The sequence below is a fragment of the Peromyscus eremicus genome, chromosome 6, assembly GCF_949786415.1.
Source record: "Peromyscus eremicus chromosome 6, PerEre_H2_v1, whole genome shotgun sequence".
Lineage (NCBI taxonomy): Eukaryota > Metazoa > Chordata > Mammalia > Rodentia > Cricetidae > Peromyscus > Peromyscus eremicus.
The window spans coordinates 106,232,892-106,250,381 of record NC_081421.1 but is presented as its reverse complement, the minus strand read 5'-3'; the positions used below and the strand labels follow the sequence as shown (position 1 = coordinate 106,250,381).

The 17,490-nt window shown below is 41.6% G+C and overlaps 2 protein-coding genes across 4 annotated transcripts in view; both read right to left on the bottom strand.

Annotated features, from left to right (window-relative positions):
• Slc9b1 (solute carrier family 9 member B1) overlaps nucleotides 1-5,435 on the bottom strand; it is a 49,812-nt gene extending 44,377 nt beyond the window's left edge. The window contains exons 1-2 of one of the 3 annotated variants that reach the window (XM_059266295.1): nucleotides 5,328-5,435; nucleotides 4,650-5,093 (exon numbers count right to left, since the gene is read on the bottom strand). The gene's annotated coding sequence lies outside the window, so the exon portion shown is untranslated. Of the gene's footprint in view, nucleotides 1-890; nucleotides 921-4,649 lie in introns of all 3 variants that reach the window. The other 2 variants (XM_059266297.1, XM_059266296.1) reach the window with 2 other exon arrangements.
• An 11,583-nt stretch (nucleotides 5,436-17,018) lies between these two features.
• Slc9b2 (solute carrier family 9 member B2) overlaps nucleotides 17,019-17,490 on the bottom strand; it is a 48,621-nt gene continuing 48,149 nt past the window's right edge. Inside the window, exon 13 of the mRNA XM_059266293.1 lies at nucleotides 17,019-17,342. Within this exon, the coding sequence (XP_059122276.1) occupies nucleotides 17,312-17,342 (31 nt within the window). The 3' untranslated portion in view covers nucleotides 17,019-17,311. The remainder of the gene's footprint in view (nucleotides 17,343-17,490) is intronic.

The window sequence follows — 17,490 nt, the reverse complement described above, 5'->3', positions numbered from 1 at the left end:
CTTAATATAGCTGTGTAATGCTTTTACTTCTGAGTTCATTACAATAAAGAGATTTTATTTTTTAAAAAAGACTCACAACCACAGGCTAGGTGTCAAGTAGTAGAAAGGATTTCTGAACTGGATGCAGCTCGTGTGAGATCAATTAATAAGAAAAAAAATCAAGGTATAACGGCACACACCTTTAATCCCAGCCCTTGAGTGGCAGAGGCTGGTGGATCTCTGTGTTTAAGGCCAAGCCTAGTCTACAGAACAGGTTTCAGAACAGTCAGGGTTACACAGAAAAACTCTGACTCAAAAAACAAAAAAAATAAACTTTAAAACAAACGAAGTTATCACCATCACCAAACAAATATTTGCAAATTTAATTTATAGATGTTTCAGAAGAGGGAAGGCATAGAAAAAGTATAAAATGAGATACAGAAACAAAACTTAAGAAAGATATTATAAGTGTTCAGACAAAAAAGTCTCAATGAATCCCAAACAGATTTGATCAAAAAAGGTCATTTTGGGGGCAATTCAAAGTAAAAGACAAAGGACAAAGAAACCATTCTAAAAACAGAAAAATCAGTAGCACACATATGAGGGAATCCTTATTAGACAAAAAGCAGATTTCTCAGTAGAATTTTACAAGCCAAGAGAATAAGATGACATATTCACATCCCTAAAAGAAAAAAAGTGCCAAGATTGGTGTGATGCACCTGGGCTGTTCCAGCACTTAGAAGGGTCACAAGTTTAAGGAAAGCCTGGGCTATATAACAAGACCCTGTTTCAAAAACAAGCAAATACTGCCAACTACGAATAATTATAATCACTCAGACCTCCAGAAGTTAAGTATTTCTAAGACAAGTAAAACTCAGGAAATTCATTATCACAAGACTGGCATTACTTACCCTCCTGATCTCCCAAATGATTAAGGGATCCTATATACAGAAATAAAAGATAACATACCATAATTAAAATACATAAAAGTATAAAATGCACTAGTACAGCAGACACACAAAAGGGAAAATTACCAAATCTTATCAATACAGAATATAACCAAAGATAAACAACAGGAGACAAAGAATAAAGGCTATATAAAACAATCAGGAAAAAATAATGATAGAAGCAAATATTTACCTACTCATAATTAGACTAAATTTCTAGGTTAAAAGTTTTATGCTGGCCTTTAATCCCAGCACTCGGGAGGCAGAGGGAGGCGGATCTCTGTGAGTTTTATGCTGACTAAATACACACACACACACACACACACACACACACACACACAACCAATGGCCCAAAGATATGCTGCTCACAAGAAATTCAATTCATTAGTGAAGACACCAGGACTGGAAATGAAGGGATGGGAGAAGATATTTTATTCAAGTCAAAAACCAAATGAAGAGAAAATACCTGATTATAGACTTTAAGACAAAAATTGCAATGAGACACAGAGGTAACTATGTAATGATTAAAAGCAAATTTTAAAAAGAGGATGATGTTATTATTGTAAATATATATGTGCCCAAGGCTCCAACATCCAATTATATAATTCACTCAATAAAAGCTGGAAACTCAACTCTCCACTTACATCAAGACAAATCTCAATTAAGAAACTTCAAAATTAAACAATATGGACCCAACAGACATTTATAGAACATTTCATCCAAAGAATGAAGAATACTCATTATTCTCATCAGCATATGGAATATTCTCAAGGATATGTCAGGCCATAAAGCAAGCCTCAACAAATTCAAAAAGTAGAAACCACAGCATATGCCTTCTCTAAAGACAATGGCCTAAATCTAGAAAGCAACAAGAAGAGTTTTCATTTTCTAAGATTTAGCTATTATTTTAAATTATATGTATTTATATCTTCATGTGGGTTTGTACATGTGTATGCATGTGCCTGCAGAGGCTAGAGGTGTTAGATTTCCCCCTAGAGCTGGAGTTGTAGGAAGTCATAAGCTTTCTGACATCAGTGACCTAAACATGAATATGCATAATTATGGCCACCTAATGTTCAACAAAGATGACAAAAGCCCACACACTGGATAAAAGATAGTATCTACAACAAATGGTGCTGAGAAAACTAGATGTCCACATACAGAAGAAGAATGAAATTAGACCTGTGTATAAGCCGAGCACATACCATAACAGACTGCTCAGTCTTCTGTCAGAGATCAGGCCTCAGTTTCAGTTTCCTGAGACTGAGCAAGCAGTTTCTGAAAGAACCACAAAAAATGGACAATCTTCAACTGCCCTGACAGCAGGGACAAGGTGACAGTATGAACCAAGCCTGGGCAATCCCCAACAATATCTCATGGCAATGACCAAATAGGGACAAATCCTCTACCCCCTCCCCATGGAACTTGACCAAACTTGCCCAAAGATGGTAAAACTGTAGCACAGCCAGCCCCTGCTAACCTGAGCCAATCAGAGCTGTACTAATGTAACTGCTGCTTGTTTAACCAATCATATCTGAGTGACCTAACTGTCCCTAACACTCCCCTTAGCTGTTTATAAAGGAGCCTGCAAGCCTCTCTCTGGGTTGCTATTTTGCCTTTGTGTCAGATGTTCGGCCCAGCATGCTAGAACTCTTACTCTCAAGATAATAAACGCTCTTGCTAATTGCAAAGGTGACTCATGGTCTTCTGTGGGACTTCTCTAAGACCCTAACATATATATCATCCTGAACAAAAAAAGTAACTCTAACTGGACCAAGAACCTAAATGTGAAACTGGAAACACTGAAACTGTCAGAAGAAAACACAGGCAATACCCTACAGGATATAGGTGTAGAAAAGGACTTTCTGAACAGGATCCCATTTGCCCAGGAACTAAAGCCAACATTGACAAGTGGGACGTCATAAAACTAAAAAGCTTCTGCATAGCTAAAGAAACAATTTCCTGAAGAGGAAGCCCAGGGAATGGAAGTGAATCTACCAGCTATCATCTGACAGAGGGTTAATATAGAGAATGAATTCAGAAAACAAAGAGTTTAAAAAAATGACCCATTCAAAAATGGGTTTAGGATCTGAACAGAGAATTGTCAAATGTAGACTAATTTCTAAATGGTCTTATAAAATAAAAAACACAGAGCCAAATATAAGGGTGAAAGCCTTAGATCAGGGAAATAGGAAAAACCACCAGCCAACCTTACCTCACCAGCTCTATTAGCTTTCAAATTCGAGTTACTTCCTGTCTACCCATGCCTTTTTTGCCTTGCTGTTCTGCCCTCTCATTGGCTCTCTTAGCCCAGATACCTCACTTCTTCCTACACAGCTCTGTCACTTTCTGTCTGTACAGACCTCCAGGTCTCTACGATCGGTAATGGGATTAAAGGCATGTGTTACCACACTTCGCTCTGTTCCCCAGTGTGGCCTTGAACACACAGAGACCCTACCTGTTAAGTGTTTAGGATTAAGGACGTGTGCTACTATCAGACTTCTTTGTTTATTTAAAATGGCTTGCTATTTCCTTTGCTCTCCTGGCAAATTTATTAAAGCACAAATAAAATATAACCACAGTCAAAAGAAATAAATGAATAAAGGTTCCCATTTTTCCCACATTTTCTCCATCATTTATTGTTGTTTTGTTGATCTTTGCCATTCTGATTAGGGTATGATGAAATCTCAGTTGTTCTGCTTTTATTTCCCTGGTTACTAGGGATGGTGAACATTTTTTTGAGATATTTCTTAGCTACTCCTCAGGCAGGGGGTTTCAGGTCAGATCCAGGTCAGGTCATCAAGGTACTATGTCAGATGTACATGGTGTCTTCAGCAATAGGGACTTAACTTCCACCTCTGGGATGCAACCAAGGGCAAAAGCAATAGCCTATAATGTTTTGGAAGTCTCTTGGACAATCCTGACTAATAACTTAATTCAGGGGCTTCTCATGCCTGGTGTTAGGGGTTTTGTTAGATAGTATATAATCATTGTCATGTGTATGTGTATATATACTTATATATACTAAATATAATTTGAGAGAGAGAGAGAGAGAGAGAGAGAGAGAGAGAGAGAGAGAATGATGCCTTAAGACTTTTTTCCTTAATTACTAGGTAAGATGAACATTTTTTGAGATCCAGGAATTTGACCTCAGGTCATCATGCTTACACTGAAAATGATCTTACTCACTGAGCCATCTCCCCAGCTGTTACCTTGTATTTTTTGAGCCAGGGTCTCTCATTGAACATGGGACTCACCCATTGGATAGACTGGCTGTCCATCTGTCTTTATCCCTCCAGATAGGGTTACAGATATGATGCCTGGCATATGTAAGGTGATAGGATCCAAATTCTGGTTCTTTTGTTTGCACAACAGGCACTTTATAGACTAAGCTATATTCCCAGCTTCCATATGTACCTTGCATAGGCATTATAATGAAAATGGGGAATGATTTCCCCACATGCAATAATAAGGATTTTTTTTATACTGTTCCACAATTATTTGACTCATTGAATTCAATTTATCCCAGCGGAAAATCAGAAGTATGAGAGATTGCCTTCCTAAGTGCCAACTGCATCTTTCCATCCATCAATTTGATCTTTCCTGGGGTTTGAGGTACTGTGTGGGAAAGTATACATAAGACTGGACTCTAAATATGCAAAAACAATTTTAAAGGCAACTATTTAGCATTCTTTTTGACGGTATGAAAACTGCTCAACCTACCTGATCTTTCAGGAGTTTGCAATTTTAAGATACCTTGTGTTCCTGCAGGGAACCTTACAACCTAGTAGTGACAAGCTTTTAAGGCATCTTAACAGGGTAGTATTCCAAGAACAGCGCCACCACAGAGCACTGTCAGGACTCCTGAATGCTGTGCCTGACACACTGTGCGTGCGATTACAGTCCTTAATCCTTCAAAAGCATTGATGGTTAATTGCTTGTCCACTGTGATAAGTCCAAGAGGAATCCCGGTCGGTGGTGTGGGGGAAGGAACGAAAGGCTTCTTCTGGAAATCAGAAACTAATTCTGGAACACATCTGTAATCACAGGGGCACGTGAAGCTTCATCTCCCCGGATTCACCGTTTGTACAAAACAGCGTCTGCCCAGGGGGTTAATTTTGCTGTCAGTCTTGATAGGAAGATTTCTTCTTGTCTTACTTTCAAGGGCTGTTGAGAGAAAGAAAAACCAGAGACGCACGTTGAGAGAGGAAAGAAATGAATCAGGAAGAAGACAGAAGGGGGCTTCCAGTGCGATGAGCCACGTGAGAAGGGAAGCGAAGGGAAGGAGGAGGCCTTCCTCAGCTAATGAACCGGAGGTGATAGCAGGAACAGTATCCGAGGGCCTGGAGCAGGAGAATGGAGAAAACTGGGCAGACCTACAATTCCTTTAGCAAGTCTCACCCGCCCAGGCACCCAGCAACCGTCGTCGTCGCAGGAGCCGCGCGCAGGCCAGGGCGTCAGGAGAGCCAGGGACCCAATCTCCAGGACGGAAACTGGGCTGCGACTTCCCTGAAGCAGAAGGGCGGGGCTCGGGGGCGGGACCCTTAAAGGACTTCCTGGCCGAGACCCTCGCTCTCAAATCCTTAATCACATGGATTTTATTTTAATATTTCTTTTAACCTTATTGCAAGGCCAATGTCCCTTTGTTTTGTTTTTTTGATTTTGATTATTTTTTTTTGGGGGGGGGAACAGGTCTCATTAGCATCCTGCTTCGGCCTCCCAAGGGTTGTGATTATAGGTGCCTTCACCACACTAGGTTCACTGGCTTCAAACCCAACTCTGGATCACGAGGATATAACCGTCACTGTTTTCATTGCTCTACCCTTCTTGTTAGTTGAATTACCTGGAATTCTTAGGCAGTGCGGACAAATCACCTCTGTCAATACTCAGCATCAACCACGTTGGCCACCCCTGAAGAACAGGTATGACATTATTTACATACAGAAACGGATGGTTAAAACGAAACATTTGAGAGCTTTGTGTAATTGTGATTGTTCTAAACATGACAATCACAACTTAACATGCTGTACAATGTATGCTATATGTAGGAATTTATAGAGGTTTTTTTTATTAAAAAAATCCCTATTCTCCCATAACCATGGATGTCAAAGTGTATATTTGAAGTCAGAAAGGTGCTGTAAACAGAAAAGTAAAATGAAATATCTATCTTGTAAAAAATCCATTTAAATTTAGGGAAACATCAAAAGTCTTTTCTTTAGTTAAAGCAACCATGTTCGTGATATCTACTGTTTATGCTCATTGGGTTTGTGGTTTACATTAGTACATTCCTAGTCTGAAGGCAGATTTGCAAAGAAATTTCTTTTTTTTTTTTTTTTTTTTTGGTTTTTTGAGACAGGGTTTTCTCTGTGTAGCTTTGCACCTTTCCTGGATCTCTCGCTGTAGACCAGGCTGGCCTCGAACTCACAAAGATCCACCTGGCTCTGCCTCCCGAGTGCTGGGATTAAAGGCATGCGCCACCACCGCCCGGCAACAAAGAAAAATTTTAAAGTGCGAAAATGACTTTTAAGGTCCATAAATAAGCCATCAGATTCTATAATTCTTTCTTAAGACTCCACTCAGGGCCCATTATCTCTTCTCTGGAAATAATTTGAATGACCTTGATCACCTTGTTTGCAAACTCTCCGAAGAGATTTATAAATTAAAATTTGAAGCCAGGTGGTGGTGGCACACGTCTTTAATCCCAGCACTGGGGAGGGGGAGGGAGGATGAGTAGGTGGATCTTTGTGAGTTCCAGGCCAGCCTGGTCTATAGAATGAGTTCTGGGACAGCCAGGGATACACTGTGAAACCCTGCCAGGGGACGGGACACACCTGATGGAAGAGAGTGTGATGATAAAGGCCAACCAAGAGCAGCATGAATGACAGGTGACACAGAGAGGTGGAAAGGAGTGATCTGAGAGGGGAATGTGCTGGGATGAGTAGGTTTTCACAGGGGATATTTGTAGCTTTGGCATCCCAAATAGCCTCATGCTCATTCTTTCTGGAATCCACACACCCTCTCTTCTCTACCCATGTGATCTATATGAGGCCGCCCTTCCCTCTCCAGCTCCCACACTCCAGGGATGAGGACAGCACAAGTAATGAGACAACTTCTTCCCCTGTCAAGAAAAGGTTTCACACAGGAGACATAACTCCTGCTTAGGGAGTAACAGCCAGTGTGTAGTGTGTATGGAAATCACTGTGAAAGGGTTCTCTTTCTGTGGGACTACTAAACCTGGACGTTGACAATCCCTCTGACTCCCAAGAAGAATCTAAATAATTAAGTAGCCATAGAGGACAGTCCAATCTCAATAGGGAAAGATAATGATCCACCTGCAATTTGATAACCACATTATCTGAACATCTGGAAGTAAATATTTTTCTGTTAGGTAAGTCAGTAAAGCCCCCTTTTAAAAAGCCAAGTCAAGTTGTGTTTCCTTCACTCAAACACCAAATGAATGTTTAATAAATGTCCCATAAAGACCATCACACCTGAATTGTACCTGAAAGACATTCGGTGTAATATCAGATGTTTGAAAAGGTGATTCTGCATCCTTCAGATAATGAAAGGAAAAAAATTATATAGGAAGATTTTTCTGTTTTGAAAGGCATTGTTACATAGCGTAATTTAGAGATTTTCATTAAAGGGAATGCTATATTTAAAAAATGGTATTCAATAAGATAGGTTCAGCTATCCATAAAATTAACTGAAGTGCACTATTACTCAAGAGTCAATTAAATGCTTTAATTGTTTTTATTGTGTTCATATAAGTCTTTTAAATCCAAATACTAAACTACTTTGCCCTAGAGAAAGTTCAAAAGAAATATTAATAATTTGTCTGAGATATTGGGTATAAAGGATAGAAAAATTTTAAATTGAGGGAAGTATCCCAAAACAGAATGTTTTTCCAAGTTACTTAGAGTCACAGATCAATGGGATAATAAAAGTTGAGAACATGTTTAGAAATTCCCAAGCCTTATATCTTTAATACTTAAGTGAGAAAACTAAAATCTACAGAAGTTAGCCAGCTTTACTCAACACAGCCAGTATCAGCCAAGCTTAGTAATACAATTGGACATACTATACTCCAGTCCCTGCCTAACTCTCTATATCCATGCAGATGACTCAATAAAGTTTAAAAAAGGAACCGGTAAGAATGTATGAATATTTGTGAAATGAGATCATTCTTTAACTCAATCTCTGGTGGGGGTGGGGTGGGTGTCTTTATTTATTTAGTGCAGTGCTAGGGATTGAGCCCAGAGCCTTGACAACAGAAAGCTGAGAAAAATAGCAAGAAGATGGCCTTGGCTTCACACACTGCCTTTGATGCCTCAGGTAAATCATCTACTTTCTAGACTCTAGTTCTACTTCCAAACTCAGCTGGAAGGACAAGAGTTCATATGAGAAGCAGTCGAGTGCCAGCTTCCGTATTCACACAGCAACTTTTCATGTAAGACCCGGGACTGAGTCCTGGGCCACTCATGCCATTCAGCTTATTCTATAATGCCTTCTGTGGAAGCTCTGAAAATGCAGTTTATGGGGCTGTAGCCCTGAAAACTTCTTATGCTAGGACACACACCATGTGCATTAGTCATCTTGCCCACATCCCTAGGGCATCGTGGATGCAGAGGGCCTGACTTCAGTAAGCCAGCATCCACAAGAAGACTGTGCAGCAGTTGTAACTGCCAAGAGAGGGGTCCATGGCAGAGGGAGTGGGTCTTTTTGGGAAAATAGAGTAGACCTGTGTCAGGTACCTGCTCCACTCTGTCTGCTGAGTGGCTTTGGTTTCTTACTGGGAGGCTAAATACAGGGCAGCTTCTTGCCATTACTGTTTTGGTGAAGAAGAAACAAAAATTTTGCCAGAGTCTGGAGCAAAGTAACAAGAGTGAGACAAGAAGCTGATGCCTGGCAAGTCCAAGAGCTGCAGCTCCTCCAGGCGTGGTGGCGCATGCCTTTAATACCAGCACTCAGGAGGCAGAGGCAGGTGACCTCTGAGTTCACTGCCACTCTGCTGTACATAGCAAGTTTCAGGCCAGCCAGAGCTACTCAGTGAAACTCTTTCTGGGAAAAAACCAAACAAATCACAGCTCAAGTGCTTTGAGCAGGCATAATATTGTCCAGTGCACATATCCGATGACTCTTAGCCTCTCAAGAGTGCTAACCGAGTCCAAAACTTTGAGGACTAAAACAAAAACAAGGAAAACCCCATCCTAACTAACAGTAACATGCACATAGAGCACTCCACACCTGTACTAGGCATACACACCGGGCATTCCACCTCTGTTCACATATGCACCACCACACTCCACTCTACACCACCAGGCAGAACTGGGTTTGAAATAATTTACTGAGATTTTTCTTTTTTTTTTTTTTTTGTATCTGTGTTCATTAGGGAGAACGGTTTATAACTTTCTCTCTCTATATCCCTCCCTCCCTCCCTCCTTCTCCTTCTCTCCCTCTCTGTTGTTTCTCTCTTGTGTCTTTGGTATCAGGGTATACTGTCTTCATGAAAAGTTGCAGCATTCTTTCCTTGTCTGTTTTATGAAAATGTTAAATAAGTATTGGTGTTAATTCATAGGAATAAGGCAAGTATTCACTTTTCCTCTTCCATTCAGTATAATGGAGCCAGAACAATAAAAGAAGTAAATAAAAGGCATATAAATGTAGCACCATAAGTTCTGGGTGTGTAGGGGACAGCTACAGCTCTGCCCCAGGACACTTTTCCCAGGCGGGCAGAAATCAAGCACCAGCCAACACCAGGCAATCGTGTACCATTATGATGAACAAGTATATGGTAGGGAAATGGGAGAGAGAGGCAGAAAGGGTCATGTGCTGAGGAGAGAGGCAGATCTGAACAGTTGAGGTTGGTAAGGAATCAGGTGACGTGGGTGGCCTTCTTGCTACCCAGGGCCATGGTGATGTCTGTGCCTGGGCTGCCGCCAAGGGCCATGTCTGGGTCTATGGCCCTAATGCACCTGTGGTGGTCTATGTTGATGTTCATGGATCCTGCTACCACTGAGGGCCTTGTGGCTGCCCAGAGGCTGGGCCACCACCTGTGACCATGTCAGACCAAGGGATGTGGGAAAACTGGCAGGCTGACCAACCCAGCTACCACCCAGGCCCAGAACCAGGGCTATATGTTGGCCCACCCCAGCATCCACCCCATCTATGAACTACTAGAGCATGTGAAGGGGTTGGACCTGCAAATCCAAAGCTGCAGGATATCCAAGAGGAACCCCAGTGAGGGCCCAGAATCAAGGGTGCAACAGAAGCCAGAAGCCTCGAACCAGACCAATGACTCATTGCAATGAACTCTTACAAGTAAAGATATATGGATTAAGGTGTATACAGAGTGACTCACTGGGCCACACTACACCTTCCACACTGAGACGTGTGTGTGTGTGTGTGTGTGTGTGTGTGTGTGTGTGTGTGTGTGTTAGTTTTTTTTGTTTGTTTGTTTGTTTTTTTTTTTTTTTTGGTTTTTCGAGACAGGGTTTCTCTGTGTAGCTTTGCACCTTTCCTGGAACTCACTTGGTAGCCCAGGCCGGCCTCGAACTCACAGAGATCCGCCTGGCTCTGCCTCCCGAGTGCTGGGATTAAAGGCGTGCGCCACCACCGCCCGGCGTGTGTGTGTGTTAGTTTTCGTTTTGGTCTTTGTGGGTTTTTTGTTTGTTTTTCTTTTAAATTTTATTTTATGTTGTGGGGGGAGGTTGCAAGAGCAGAGGGCAGATATGAAGGGATGGGGAGATGAATGGGATCAGGATGCATGATATGAAATCCACAAAGAATCAATTAAAAAGTCATAAAATGGGATATAAACAGTAAAAAAAAAGTCCAATTATCCTTATTTACAGATATTATTCTGTACATAAAAGATCCTGAAGACTCCACCAGAAAATTCTTAGATATGATAAATACTTTCAGCAGAGGCAGAATACAATATTAACATACAAAGAACAGTAGCCTTCATATTAACAAATAAACATACTGAGGAAAAAGAAAGAGCAGCCCATTTATAATTGCCTCAGGAAAAAAATACTTAGAATAAACTTAACCAATAAAGACTTTGAAAAAAATCAAGAAACAAATTGAAGACACTGGGAGATGGAAAGCTGGCCCATGCTCATGGATTAGAAGAATTCACCTTGTGAAAATGTCTAAACTGCCAAAAGCAAAATATAGACTCAATAAAGCCCCATTAATAGCCCAAAGTCATTCTTTTTTTTTTTTTGAGTGTATTTCATCTTACACTTTTTTATTAAAAATTTTTTTATTCATTTTACATACTAATCACAGATCCCCCTCTTCCCTCCTCCTGCTTTTCAGCCTCTCCCCCAGCCCACCCCCCATACTCCTATAAGGTAAGGCCTCCCATGGGGAGTCAGCAGAATCTTATACATTCAGTTGAGGCAGGTCCAAGCCCTCCCCCTGCCTAAAGCCAAAGCCATTCTTCACAGAAGTAGAACAAAAGTGTAAAACTCAAGTGTAAGGGACCTTGGAGAGCCAAAGCAACCTGACCAAAAAGAACAGTGATGGGGATGTTACCATACATGATTTCAATTTTACTGGACAGCCACAGTAAGAAAAACAACACAGTCCTGGCACTAACAGAAATACGAACAGGACATAACAGAGGCTCCCATTATAAACCCATGCAGTTACCATCGCCTAATTTTTGACAAAGAAGCTAAAAATACACACCATAAAAAAAGACAGCTTCTTCAACAAACGGTGCTGGGAAAACTGGATGTCGACATACAGAAGAAAAAAGATAGATCCTGTCTCTCACCATACATAGTATTTTTGACCATAAAGTAATAAAAGAAAGTGTTTAAACATGCTGTTTAAATAATTCTTGTCTCAAAGAAACAAAACTGGGGGTAAACTGACTTAGGAGAACTCTTCATCTATGCTTATCATAGCTCATCTAAGATGATGAAACCATTTTCTTTAGCTTCTCGAAGCCCCTGTCTTTGCACGTGTTACTCCGCCAGTGAGATGGAAACTGCAGGTGCAGACAGACAGCAGGACAGCACGCAAGGAACCCCAGGCACTGAACCTTCCATAGTCCCAGCCCTGAACCCAGATGGGGTTGAGGGAGGAAGAGAAAACTTCCTTGTGGCTAAGGTCTAGTTCTGGCACTCATCTGTCACGTGTGGTCAGGTCTAACACACACACACCTTCAGCTGCCGCACACGAGCATCTTGGCTACACTGGGCCTGGGTGTGGTGGAGTGCCCCCAGCTTGAATGGAAGTCTGAAAAGGAACAGAGTTAAACAACAGGAAATCAAGTTGGTTGAAATAAACACCTATGAAGCCAAAAGGGAAGGACTAGATTTGGTGTGCTCTCTTGGTTGGCCAGAGACTTGTGGGTTAGTTAATCTGATTGGTGTGATTAGGCAGAGTGACTATGTAGGTCATATGGGAATGTCCTACATAAACCAGGGTACTCAGGACATGTTTGGCACACTTTGCTGTGGCCTCTTGCACTGTGAAGGCTACCAAACAAAGCTATCTAATTCCCAGCCTCCTTTGGTGCCAGGGCTGGCCAGTCACACAGATCTGGCCATGGAGACACAGGCTGCATTTTCTGAGGGCTTCTTTCCTGAAGGTAAGGTGATGCTACTCAGAAGGTTCTGGCTTCTGCTCCTCTTTCTGAGCAGCAGCCGTGGTGTGGGTTTGAGAGTCGGATGCACACGGGCAGGGCAGAGCAGAGCATGACCAGGAGCTGGTCCTTCCAGGCTGGTGCAGGGTGACTCCTCTGCACTCCGTGGTGCAGAAACTTCTGATCATTGCTCATCAGTGTTTTGTGTTTGTTTGCTGCTGGTATTACCTGGAGCTGAGTGATTCTTAACAGTCATATTGGTTAGGAAAGAAGAAAGAGGATGGGGAGACAAGGAGGAAGAGGAGGAGGAAGAGCAGCAGGAGGGGGAGGGAGACAGGAGAAGGAAGAAGAGGAGGAGGAGAAGAAAGAAGAGGGAGAAGAAGGAAGAAGGAGGAGGGTGAGGAAGAAGGAAGAACAAGAGGAGGAGGAGAAGGAGGAGAAAGAAGAAGAAGAAGGAAGAACAAGAGGAGGAGGAGAAAAGAAGAAGGAAGAACAGGAGGAGAAGGAGGAGGAGGAGGGAGAAGAAGAAGGAAGAACAGGAGGAGAAGGAGGAGGAGAGAGAAGGAGGAGAACAAGAGAAGGAGGAAGAGGAGGGAGGAGGAGGGAGAAGGAGGAGGAGGAGAGAGAAGGAGAAGGAGAAGGAGGAGGAGGAGGAGGGAGAAGAGGAGGAGAAGGAGGAGAAGGAGGAGGAGGGAGAAGGAGGAGAAGAAGGAGGAGAAGGAGGAGGAGGGAGAAGGAGGAGGAGAAGGAGGAGGAGGAGGGAGAAGGAGGAGAAGAAGGAGGAGAAGGAGGAGGAGGGAGAAGGAGGAGGAGAAGGAGGGGGAGGAAGGAGGAGGAGGAGGAGGAGGAGGGAGAAGGAGGAGGAGGAGGAGAAGGAGGAGGAGGAGGAAGAGGCGAGGAGGAAGAAAACAACCAGTCTAGCAGGGGGCTGGGCAGTCACTTGAATGTTTGTCTCCCATGCCACAGGCCTGGGCTTCGGTCTCTAGCACCTCATAAAGCCCTACATGGTGGCACATGTCTGTAACCCCAACATAAGTAGTGTGGATGAAGAATGATCACAAATGCAAGATTATCCCTGGCTACCTAGCAACTTCAAGGCCAACTTGAGTTACATGAAATCCTTACTCAAAACAGTAAAAATCAACTGCCAGAATGGTTTTAAAACACCTATGGCATATCACATTTAGCTGAATTAAGCAAGACCTACCCGTGCTCTTATATGGGAAAGGAGGATAAAACAGCAGCTATGCGGGGGATGTATAGGGAGGAGAGTGTAGGATATAAGTGCAGTAGCCCAGTGCTTGCTGTACACCGGCTGGATGAATGTCAACTTATTACAGAGGGCACTCAGAGGAACGCAAGTGTAACTGGTAGTATTAGTAGCCTTTTCAACTGGTTGCCCAGGTCTTTAGTTTCTCCCTGTGTCTGTGGAAGGCTCTTGCTGGTTGGCATTGCTGTTCTCTGTTTTACGAAGCTCCTAATGCTGAGTGCTTGCTTTAGTAAACATGCCTTGTCTTCAACTTTTGAGGGTTTTGGAAGAGACTTGTCAATAAGACAGTTCTCTAGTTGAGATTAAACTCCAATCCCCCCTTTTCAAGGCTGTCTTCTTCAGTCTTACTTTATGCTGGCATCTTGAACAATCAATGTCGCTGTCTATGAGCCCAAGTCATAAGGTACTGCGCATACATGCTTGGACCACTACATCTGGTTTATTTGATGCTGGGACCAGCCTTGTATTCATACATGCTGATCAACATTCCGCCAGCTAAGCTGCATGCCCAGCTCCACCTCATTTTTATTTATTTATTTGTTTGTTTTGGCTGTGCTTTTCATTTTCTTTAAAAAATATTTCTTTTTCTAACAGTTCTTATTAATAGTGTATGGAGGTTTATCCATTCACCTGTGGCAAGATATTTTGATTGTTTCTAAGGTTTGGCAATTATGAATACCAGAAACACACATGAATAGCTTTTTGTATATATACATTTTTAACTCCTTTGAGTAAATACATTGAGCCAATCACTTGAACACATGATAAATGCGCTTATTTTACTAAGAAACTATCAAGTTGTTCTCAAAATGGCCACACTACTTTGCATTCCTATCAGCAGTGAGGGGGCCTGTTGACCATGTCCTTGTTAGAATTTACTGTTTACAAGTATTTTAGATTTTGTTCATTCTAACATAAGAACATAACAAGAAGTATGTGATAGTTTTTTATTGAATGTGTACCTTCCCTAATGATACGTGGCCATCTTATCTGTCACTTGTCTGTCTTCTGAGAGAGCTACCTGATCCATTCCCATCTTTTTCCCAGGGTCATTACATTACTTCTTTGTTTGGTGGGAGGATCAGGGTGGGCACACGTAGTTGTGTGTCTACACAGGTGAGAGGACAACTAACCAGAGCTGGTTCTCTCCTTCCTACCACGTGGGTTCGGGGCTCAGGCTTGGTGGCGAACATCTTGACCTGGAGCCGTCTAGACAGCCCTTTTTAAAGCCCATTCTCAAATCAGACTGTTCGATTTCTTTCCAGCTGAGTTTTAAGAGTTCTGTAAATTTAATAAAAATTTCAAAAATATTTCATTAAAGAAAAAGTATTTTTCAGAAACAGAAAAGAAAAAATATTTTTCGTGTATTTTGGATACTAGTAATCTATTGGATGTGTAGGTGTTTTCTCTCAAATCTGTGTTTTTTTATTCTTTTAGCCGGTCTTTTTTAATTTAAAAAACAGACAACTTTGTTGTTGTTGTTGTTTGTTGTTGTTGTTTTTGAGACAGGGTTTCACTGTATAGCCCTGGCTGTCCTGGAACTCACTCTGTAGGCCAGGCTGGCTTCAAACTCAGAGATCTGCCTGCCTCTGCCTCCCAAGTTCTGGGATTAAAGGTGTGCACCATCACCGCCCAGCAAAAAATGTGTATATGTCAGCAGCTTTCAACCTGTGGTTTGTGACCCCTTTGTAGGTAGAACCACCCTTATGCAGGGATTGCCTAAGAACATTGGAAAACATGAACATTTACGTTAAGGTTTGTAACAGTAGCAAAATTACAGTTATGAAGTAGTAAGGAAAATAATTTTATGGTTGGGGATCACTACAACACGAGGAACTGGATTATAGGGACGCAGCATTAGGAAGGTTGAGAACCGCTGGTGTATGTGCACCACATGTGTGCCTGGTACCTACAGCAGTCAAAAGAGGGTGCCAGATCCCCTGGGACTGGAGTTCCAGATGATTGTGAGACACTATGTGGGTGCTGAGAATTAATTACACTAGGGTCCTCTGTAACTGCTGAGTCACCTTCATCCCAGGCCAGAGTCTTGGAGAGCAGAACTTCTGAACAGGAATAGAGTTTGATATATTTGTGTTTAATTCTATGGACTGTGCTTTTGATTTGTATGTAAAGAGTCACTGCCTAATCCAAAGTGACGTGTGTTTTCTCCTGTATTATCTTCATTTATGTCCATGACTTCTTTTGTCTTTTAAGAAGGGCTCCTGCTATGTTGGCCAGGCAGGTCCTGGACTAGTGAGAGCATGCCATCCTCCCACCTCAGCCTCCTGAGCAACTGGGACCACACCTGTGCGCTGTCACTTCTGGCTTATGAAATGCTCATGGGTGTCCAGGTGTCCAGCATCAATAGCTGATGGGTCATCCTCTCTCCACTGAGGTACCTTTGTCCTTTTCTCAAAGGTCACATGGCTGCATGTGAGTGTGTCCATCTATAGGCTACTTTTTCCTTCCCATTGATCTATTTGAAATTTGAAACAAACTGTTAAAAACCTGTTTATGATACCAAAAAGAAAACTTCAATATGTGCAAAAAGAAAAAAAAATTGCACAAGTATTTTTGACCATGATGTAATGAAAGAAAATAGTCATGTAACATACTGTCTAAATACATCTTGTCTCAAAAAAACAGCACTGGAAGAAACTGATTTAGAATGGAGTAGCATGAGAACTCACTCCGTGTACCAGACACATCACACCTGGGCAAAGATGTGTGAGTAGAAATAGTGATAGCTTCCAAGTATTTTGAACAAACTGAAAAACCTTGAGAAATATGGTAAGAATTGCTTAGCACCTCTAATTTAGATAGATTCTATTAGCTGTTCTTGTTCTACCAGAAAAAATATTCCTTAGCTTCTGATTTGAATTACACTAAGTTGAAAAAAATTAAATTGGGAAGATTTCTGTAGTCATGTTCTGTTCTCACCTAAGAAACAGTGTCTCTTATTTTAAATCCCATTATTTCCTACTTTTCTCATTCTTTTCATGTTCTCTTGTTTTGCTACATGTATATGGACACTGGCATGTGCCCCACACCCATTACTCTCCCTCTTCTTGGCCCCTCCCTCCCCCATCAGTCCCCCTTGTTCCCTTAGACAGTTTTACTTTCATTCCACATAGATTTAAAAAAAGAAAAAAACTCCCATTTTGGATGTTCATAAAAGGACAGCAGAGTTCCAATTTTTTTTTAAAAATTTCATTGCTTTTTGTTGTGAAAACTTTTTAATATTATAAGAAGAAATGTTTCAAGATTTTTAACAAAATCGTGAATGTTTCATTTGTTAAAATTATCTTCTCTCATTTTCTAAAGTAGCCTATTCCCCCATCTCTCTCAGGAAGCAAATCCCTGAGGTACTGTTAGCAGCATAAACATTTTTAATTTTTTGCTTATGAAATCTCATGGGAAATGTTTCATCTGAAACGAAGGGAAATAGAGTTGTCCTGGTTGAAGGTGAGCCCAAACCTTTGGGTTGGGATGGTAAACGTGGTAGGTACATCAAGCTTCTGTAATGGACTCCCCAGGCTTCCTAAAACAGATGAAAAGAACTATTATTAGAAAAAGACCAAGCTACTTAGATGGACAGCTGCATTTCCTATCTTTTTCCTGACACAAAACAACTCTTACACCTGAATCTTGTATTCTATTTAACTTATTTATCTATTTATTTATTATTT